Source organism: Drosophila sulfurigaster, chromosome 3 (assembly GCF_023558435.1).
Source record: "Drosophila sulfurigaster albostrigata strain 15112-1811.04 chromosome 3, ASM2355843v2, whole genome shotgun sequence".
NCBI lineage: Eukaryota > Metazoa > Arthropoda > Insecta > Diptera > Drosophilidae > Drosophila > Drosophila sulfurigaster.
The window spans coordinates 36,566,547-36,575,823 of NC_084883.1; the positions used below are offsets into that span (position 1 = coordinate 36,566,547).

Below are 9,277 nucleotides of genomic sequence, written 5' to 3' on the forward strand. Positions count from 1 at the left end.
ATCTAGCTTACATATTCTCCCATTACATGCCACCTTCAGCTACTTTCATTAGTTACTTTTTCAAAACATATTTCATTGGTTTCTCTTTGCCTTGCAGCGCTGCCATCGAGGAGGGCAAAGGCATCTTCTACAACATTCGCAACTTTGTGCGCTTTCAGCTGAGCACCTCGATCGCTGCACTCGCTCTGATCGCGCTCGCCACGCTGATGGACATTGCCAATCCATTGAATGCCATGCAGATACTGTGGATCAACATCATCATGGATGGTCCACCGGCACAGTCGCTGGGCGTGGAGCCCGTTGATCACGATGTGTTGAAGCAGAAGCCACGCAACGTGAAGCAACCGATGATCACCAAATCGGTGGTGGTCAATGTGCTCTTGAGTGCCAGCATCATTGTGCTGGGCACTCTGTGGGTATTCCAACGCGAGATGGCCGATGGCACGCTGGGCAAAACGAAGCGGGATACGACCATGACATTCACCTGTTTTGTCTTCTTTGACATGTTCAATGCGCTGTCGTGTCGGTCGCAGACGAAGAGTGTGTTCACCATTGGATTGACAACCAATCGCATGTTCCTGCTTGCCGTTGCCTTCTCGATAGTTGGCCAAATGCTTGTCGTTTACTTTCCACCGCTCCAGATGGTGTTCCAAACGGAGGCGTTAACGCCCTACGATATACTCTTTCTGGTCACGCTCACCTCCTCTGTGCTCGTCGTTTCGGAGATCAAGAAGTGGTTCGAACGCTCGCTGGAGCGCAAGATGTACAGCACACGCTCCGAGCTGGACTTTGTATGACAAAACGCAAGCGCTAGAGATGAGTTGCACCCAAAAGCCGAGTAAATTAACAAAAAAACTAAAAAAAAAATAAAAAACAAAATCCAATAAAAAACCACAAAAAAAATAGCAAAACTATGCAAAAACCAAGTGAGGAGCGTGGCAGCAGAGAGAGAGGAGAGTAGAGAGCGGAGCGGAGGAGAGGAGAGCGGAGAATTAGTGAGCGACATGTGTGTTTAATTTTACATTTGACTTAGTCAGCGCCAAAGCCAACAACCAATCAATATGCCCAAGATCGTGAAGCGAGAATCGAATAAACCAGTCGAACCAAATTTGTAACACACGTCAATATATATAGTATACCGTATATCGATATCAATATGTTAAACTGTCGAATGTCTTCGGATGCAGTCAATTCAACAATTAGTTTCTCCAAATTAGTAGCGACAAATGTAAGCAAAAGTTTAATGAACGTTTTGTGTTGTGTTTCTCCTCCCAATTTACTTCTTACTTCTATTTTAGTTTCTTCAGTTTAATTATTTTATATTTTACAGTTTATGCGATAATCATTTTACATTTAAATTCCTTGTTTGTAAGTAGATAAATTTGCATACATAGTTTGTATTTTAAATTTGATTCAGTTCTAAGTGCGAGACAATTGTATAAAAACAAAACAAAACAAAACAAATCTCTCTGTATATCTCAATGCATCTGATAATACAAGTATTCTTTACAATAACATATAATTTCCATTTTAATTGATGCAATCTATTTACTTTTCGCTTTCCATTTAAACGCGCTGTAGTAATATTTAAAGTTATGTTTAATTTACTATTTTCCATTTAAGGTCTGCAAAATATGTTAATGTGATATTATTTTAAGCACATAGAAAGCAATAACACACAAACACACACACACCACATTTTAAGATGGAAAATGCAGTTTAATATTTACATTTCACATATGTTTAAATATTATTTTTGCTGCTTGATTAGCTCAACAGGTATTTTCATTTTCTGCGAAATAAATGTTTCCAACTGTAATTCACATGGAATGTATTCTTACTATATAAACCAATGATAAAGTTTATAATAATTGTTGTCTTTCTCCAACAGCAGCTTCGAGCAACAATCGAATTGAGAGGCTACGAAATTCCCCACCCCCCGACAAAATGTAAAATGAAATGTGCAACAAGAATAAGAACAAGAGTAGCAGGTAGAATGGAGGAAGATGCAAAGCTTAGCAAATGGTTTTTTAAGAATTTTGTTTATTAATTTATTCGGTAATTACAATTCGTGTACAACAGCAACAACAACAAGCGAAACTCTAGCGCGAGAAACAATGAAAAACGTTTTTTTGGAAACTTGTCGACAATTCAAAATATGCAAATATTCTGCATACGAATTAATCAAATATTTGTGTAATTTGAATGTGGTCAGACAACAAAATGAATTTGTCAAATGTATTTGAAATGAAAAACAATGCAAATTAATGCAATTGAAAGAACCAATTGGTATCACTAATCGATTTATTTGTAGTGCCAAGAGCAACAGCAATTCACATTTAGGTTAACAGCAACAATAAAGCAATAACTAAAACAATACAAAAAGTTGATTCAAAATAGGTTTTCATTAGAAATTGAAATCAATTATTGGTATCTACTTAATCAAATAGTAAAACAAAATGTTTATTTAGTAAATATAATCGAAATAGTTCAAACGAAACCATAAAAACAACAACAAAACAAAAGCATTCATTTGTATAATGAAAAGTACTTGAAAATATTTATGAAATAACAACAACAACAACAATACCAATATCTCTCGACATCCCAGATTCATATCATCACAGCTCAGCAAAAGTTTATATTGCAAATCAATTATCTATTTACATACATACATAAGTACCAAAAATGACATTGCACCGAAGCTTCTCAAGCACAACACAACACTTTACTTCTTGAAATTATTCGAATCTTTAAATTGATTAGGAAACCATATATAAAAAGTTTCAGTAAGTAGATGATGCATATCACCAAATTGCACTTGGGACTGATGGCAAGGAGAGCTACTCAGTGAACTTGTTATCCTTGGATCGCAGCACTCTTAGGAACATCCTTTGCACTTTTCGGCACATTTTGTCGATATTAATCCGTGTTTTAGCAATCGCAATCGCAATCGCAAACTTTTATCTCAATCTCAAGGCTAACAAATAGTTACAAAATTTGTATACTTTAATGGACCAAACATTACAAATTGTTTAAATTATTTACAAAAGCAAAAGCACCACACGAACAACACACACACACACATACAAAACACATCGAGTTCAGGAAATGCTCTCATACTGCACACACTCATATATCATGGTAAAGAAAATGTAACGCAAAAAAAAATGGAAAACAATAAAAAATCACAAACAAAAAAAGAAAGAATGGAAAAGGAAAGGGGAGGAAATAATATCTTAAATTAAATTTAATGGAATCGTTCTACAGAGCAAGCAAAATTCATTCATTATCATAGCCCACACATGCGTACACCACAACCACACATCTCATCCACAATGGTAACAATAATTAGTAAATTAAGTGTATTTAATTAATTAATTAACAAACTATTGCATATGTGAATGTCTGAATAATGAAATTAATAACAAAATGAAAACAACATACGAGTTAAATAACTAGCGAAATATCAGCAACACAGGTATAAATTTATATACTACTGTATAATTATTATTATTATTATCTAGAGTTCCAGTTCGAGAATGGAAATTTCAAATGGAAAATGCAAAATGCAAAATGCAAATGAGTGGCAACAGATTTTGATGATTTTTTTAGGCAAAAGTAATTGACGATTTGCTTGCTAGCAAGAATTTATACTTATTTACTGATTACTGGATATTATATGCATAATACAAAATAACTAATACAAGGATACTTAGTCGAATGAAATAACATATAACACGTGCTATATATTATATATATAAATGTAAATGTCTACAACTTCTTCTGGCTTCAATATTGCACAGCTAACTACACATAATGTACTACTTCTTCAATACTTATAAAATATGTATTATTTTCGAAGCTCAAAATATTTCGCTTTCAACACTTTCCTTTAACAATTAGTTAATTGTTTTAAAGAATATGTACAAAACTCTGGAACTAGTTTGTTTTCTGTTAACTCTGATTCAAAGAAAACTATACGCTAACTAAACAAAACAGAAAAAGAAAAGAAAACTATGTCTAACTGTGCTATTAAATGTAAGCTTAAATAATATACTATATATAGATGAATATCCATAATAGAGCTATATAATGCGAATGCGAGTATTTCCAAAATATTTCCTATACTATTTCTATCAAGCTCTAATGATCAAATTCATCAAATCTTAACTAAAACTGACGAACGTATTTCAATAATTTGACATTTGAGTTACTAAAGTCGCGCTCTATGAATCTAAAATACTAAACAAATTATACAATTAACAATAATATACCATATATTAAATTAAACCAATCTCAAATAATATGTATCACCGACAAAACAGAAATACAAATATTTACTAATAAAACTAACTTTATGTAGTACACCAATTGGGAAGGTTCTTTTTCTTTTTATTAATTTTAAAACATGCAATTTTCTCCGCTGTTTATCATACAACATTTTCTTAATACTCTATATTGTAAAATTTAATCTTCTGATTCTTCTTCATCAATCGGATCGAACCCAATTTCGATGAAACGTGAGGTCCAACCATCTAAATCGATGAAATCATAGGCAACTATCAAACTCGGATGCTTCAGGGCATTTTGGGTCTGCAGTGTGTTAAGATAAAAGATTGATTATTATTGCCAAGTTTGTAAATGTTTGAAGTCGCTTACCTTCTTCATGTCCTCTTCCGCGAGGGTTTCGGAAAGATTAATCGTAAATGATTGTGGGTCGCGGTTCTTAAGCACAACCGACAACCGACTGGTGCTCTGCTTTAGGAAATCCGGATCCAATGTGCAGCCGGTTAAATTGAGAAGCTCTAAATTCTCAGCAGCCTCGACAACGCCCCAGATCTGATGGGTAGTGGGCAGCGATCGCATGTTGATCAAATGCAGCTCCTCGAGATTCTTTAGCCGGGAGCAGAGGGTGTGCAGCTGTGACGCTTCAATGTCATCGTCCTGCAGCACCAGACGACGCAGGTTGCTCATACGCTCGATGTCGTCGCACAATCTATCGCTGCTCCAGAAAGCATCGAAGAAGGAGAGCGCATTGACGCGGAGTGGCGCCAACTTGGCCACCGATTGCAGCAGATGCTCGTAGTAGTCACGAGTGTAGAAGGCGAGCCTCGTAAACTTGGGCAGCTTCATCAGATTCGGCATAAAGTCACCCAGCAGATGGTGATCATCGATCACAAGTTCCTCCAAAAATGGAAGCATTGAGGCACCCACCAAATCATCTCCCAAATTGACTGAATAACCATAGAAGAGTATTGTGAGTTTGTGCACAGGTACCTTGACAAAGGTGCGTAACAACATCCGAGGATCTAAAGATTCGCAACAATAGAAATGCATTGATATCAACCGTGTCCACCTCCACATATATCTGCCGGTAGCATTGCTTTGAAGAGAGAGGTGCACGATGTTGGGAAACATTTTGGTCATCATATTGACGTCATCGTCCGGATCGTTGTCTGTGTTGAAGATCTCAGCGTCCAAGCTTGTCACTTTGGGGAACTCATAGCCCTCCCACTCCGGCAAGAGATTCGCCGATCCTCGAGACATTACAATGCTCGTGACAGTTCCACAGGTCTGCTTCAGTAGTGCGTGCATATCGTCGGGATACTCCTCGAAGTGCTCCAGCTCAGCTCCTTGTACATAAATCTCCCTGATGTGTTGTTTCCAATGATATTCCACATTATCACGTAGGCTCTTGCAGACGTGCCTGAGTGCCATTTGATCCGTTAAATCTTTCACATATCGTATAATCCTCAATTGACAATCGTCGGGTAGTTTGTCTAACATTGCAAATTTTCACTCTTTATTCGTATCCAAAATATTAAACCTTTATGCGTGTTTCACTTGTGTTGTGTTTGAACTGTAAATGTTTCAAATTCGTTTTGATTGAAATTGACAAGCAGCGGTAAAAACAGCTTCGCTGCGTGACATCACTGCAACATAGAGGTAAATAAACATCGATAACACTATCGATGTCGCCCTTTTCTTCAAACATTTATATTTACAAACACTTTTTGTTTTAATTCATTTTTATCGAATGCGTTGTATTTTTATTACAAAGCTTATTTTTAGCATATGAACTAAAGTGTGACTGCTTGCTAACATTTTTAAATATACGTTTTAAAGTTGAGTAGATATACCAGCATTAAACGGCTCCAAACCTTTGGCACCTGGGCATACTTTATGTGGTATATTAGTATATTTTTAAACATATGTAAAAAGGCGCCACATTCAAAAAGAAAGTTATTTCCTATCACATCGTTTTCGCGTCAATCGGCTATTCTTCACTTGTTTATAATAGTTCCAAAAATAGAAAGAAAAGAAGACAACCGATTATAATATAACTGAACTGACTTGTACCAAGAAATATGTAATTTATTGACGAAATTCATCCAGCTGGTACGCAGCTAACTTTTAAGCAGTTCACTGCTTGGAGCACTACTTATATGGGAACTGCTTACAACTGCTTCCAAAGAAAGACTTCAAATTAAGTTCACTGCTTGGATCACTGCTTATATGGTAACCGCTTACAACTGCTTCCAAAGAAAGAATTCAAATTATGTAACGGTTTTGTAAGCTGAAGTTTCAAAACAAAGTAATATACTATACTTCCATGGTAGAACATATTGAAATTAATTAAAATAAACTAAAATAGAAAGATAAAATAACATTTTAAGGTCCTTAAATGGTATCTTACCCGATTTGGCAGAGTTATGGCCCATAAACAAATATCCTTTTTCAAAAATTAGCTAGAAATCGTAAATATCATGTCGCATTTTCAAAGGACATATGTATATTACGGAGATCGCTCGGATCAATTCTAACGATCTGCATCAACAAATAACGAGGTCAACTAAGAATCCAACACTTGTAATTTTTCCGACCGCAGCTGAAGAGGAAATGGTAAGATTTTGCAATTTGCAGGATATCTCGAGAACTAAAAGGACGATTTGAATGTCCTTTGGTACGATGATAGATCCCTCCAAGATATTTCTTTTGACATATAATCCACAAAGATCAGACAGGATATGGGCGAGATATAAGCAATTTTTTGTATAGAAAAAGGTCCTTATAACTTAGCTGTTTAAAGGACATTCGTCCTTTTTCTCATGTCAATCGGTTTGTTTTGACTAGAGCTGTCTGTGTACCAAAGGACATATCTATAGTCCTTTAAGTGACCGAGATACAAAGGATATTCTGAATTTTTGCCATTTTTCTATGCCTACCCCTTGTAAAAAATTGAGGTGGAAATTTAGAAAAAATCTTAAAAATCTGTAAATACCAATCGACGATGCTAGTTTCACTGATTACAAAAATATATATCCTTTCGATATCCTTAAAGATCTGGCTGAGTTATGTATAAATAAATAAATAAAAAATGAGCCGAGTATCTAAGTCGTTTATTTTGTGTTGCATACTTTTACGATGGTGTGTTTGAAGTAAAGTGCAATTTTTACTGCATACTTTTAGGATGATCTTAAACTTTTGAGGCCTTTACAATTAAATTGCTATTACAACAACGTAGGCTTTAAGTCAAATAGTTTACAATATCTTCTTGAAATAGTTAAAATATATTTTTGAGTTCGCCAGGCCCAACTCTAGCGATCTGGATCAAAAAATAACGAGATCATCTAAGAATCCAACACTTGTATTTTTTCGACCGCGGTTGAAGACGACATGGTACAATTTTGCAATTTGCAGAATATCTCGAAAACTAAAAGGACGATTTGAATGTCCTTTGGTACGATGATAGATCCCTCCAAAATATTTCGTTTGACATATAATCTGCAAGGATCCGACAGGATATGACCGAGATATAACCTATTTTTTGTATAGAAAAAGGTCCTTATAACTTGGCTGTTTAAAGGACATTCGTCCTTTTTCTTAGGTCAATCGATTTGTTTTGACTAGAGCTGCCTGTATACCAAAGGAAATCTTGGTAGTCCTTCAAATGACCGAGATACAAAGGATCTTCGGACTTTTTGCCATTTTTCTATGCCTACCCCTTGTAAAAAATTGAGGTGGAAATTTAGAAAAAATCTTAAAAATCTGTAAATACCAATCGACGATGCTAGTTTCGCTGATTACAAAAATATATATCCTTTCGATAACCTTAAAGATCTGGCTGAGTTATGTATAAATAAATAAATAAATAATGAGCTGAGTCACGGTTGCCATTCAAAAAAAATTGTTTGTACCAAAATTTGGAAAAAATGTACCAAATTTAGGAAAAATGTACCAAACATTTTTCACGAAAGATTTTTTGTATTTGGGCCTTACATTGGCGCATACATACATATATTTTCAATTGACAGTGTCAATTTGACACGATACATCGCAAATCGACTGTATGCGATATTTTCCAGTGTTAGTCATGGTTCAATTTCTAACTGATACAAAATTTGTGTCTGGTGGAACAGAGCCATTTCTTAAACTAAAATTTAAATACTAAAACACGCATATTAAAAATGAAACAAAATGTAAAAAAGTGATCCAATCTACAAAAGCAAAAAAAATGTACCAGTTTTGGTACCGCTGTGTCCGCTATGTCCGCCATGTCCGCTGTGTCCGCCAAGTCCGCCATGTCCGCTGTGTCCGCCATGTCCGCCATGTCCGCTGTGTCCGCTATGTCCGCCATGTCCGCTGTGTCCGCAATGTCCGCCATGTCCGCTGTGTCCGCCATGTCCGCTGTGTCCGCCATGTCCGCTATGTCCGCCATGTCCGCTGTGTCCGCCATGTCCGCTGTGTCCGCCATGTCCGCCATGTCCGCAATGTCGGCCATGTCCGCTAATAAAATATTTGAATATAATAATTGAAGTATTATTAAATAACTAATAATCGCGGGGCGAGAAAATTTAATAATAATAATCCGCCTGCGATCCGCGTGCGATCCGCCTGCGATCCGCTTGCGATCCGCCTGCGATCCGCTTGCGATCCGCCTGCGATCCGCTTTCGATCCGCCTGCGATCTGCTTGCGATCCGCCTGCGATCCGCCTGCGATCCGCCTGCGATCCGCTTTCGATCCGCGTGTGATCCGCGTGTGATCCGCCTGCGATCCGCGTGCGATCCGCCTGCGATCCGCCTGCGATCCGCCTGCGATCCGCTTGCGATCCGCGTGTGATCCGCCTGCGATCCGCGTGCGATCCGCCTGCGATTCACCCGCGATTCGCGCGCGATTCGCTCGCGATTATTAGTTATTTAATAATACTTTAATTATAATATTCAAATATTTTTAAAATATAACATAAGTTGTGTTTTCAAACATTTTATCGCC

General features: G+C 36.8%; 2 protein-coding genes across 10 annotated transcripts in view; one reads left to right on the forward strand and one right to left on the reverse strand.

The window, feature by feature from the left end:
- The window catches only part of LOC133841803 (calcium-transporting ATPase type 2C member 1), a 67,533-nt gene extending 63,159 nt beyond the window's left edge, over nucleotides 1-4,374 (forward strand). For 5 of the 9 annotated variants that reach the window (XM_062274548.1, XM_062274550.1, XM_062274553.1 and 2 more), the window contains exon 4: nucleotides 98-1,522. In XM_062274548.1, the coding sequence (XP_062130532.1) occupies nucleotides 98-797 (700 nt within the window). In that variant the 3' untranslated portion in view covers nucleotides 798-1,522. Of the gene's footprint in view, nucleotides 1-97; nucleotides 1,523-1,891 lie in introns of those variants that run through there. The other 4 variants (XR_009894334.1, XR_009894335.1, XR_009894336.1 and 1 more) reach the window with 4 other exon arrangements.
- On the reverse strand, nucleotides 4,358-5,972 carry LOC133841820 (uncharacterized). Its single transcript, XM_062274578.1, has 2 exons — nucleotides 4,663-5,972; nucleotides 4,358-4,596 (listed from the first exon to the last, which is right to left on the reverse strand). Exons 1-2 carry the CDS (start codon nucleotides 5,788-5,790, stop codon nucleotides 4,471-4,473), a joined length of 1,254 nt encoding a protein of 417 aa, XP_062130562.1. The 5' UTR covers nucleotides 5,791-5,972; the 3' UTR covers nucleotides 4,358-4,470.
- Between the last annotated feature and the right edge of the window lie 3,305 nt (nucleotides 5,973-9,277).

What these genes read in the sequence shown, in the direction of transcription:
- LOC133841820 (XM_062274578.1), bottom strand. Translation starts at nt 5,790, where the DNA reads ATGTTAGACAAACTACCCGACGATTGTCAATTGAGGATTATACGATAT. An exon ending in CGGAAGAGGACATGAAGAAG is followed by an intron (nt 4,597 to 4,662) that starts GTAAGCGACTTC and finishes AACACACTGCAG; the next exon opens with ACCCAAAATGCCCTGAAGCA.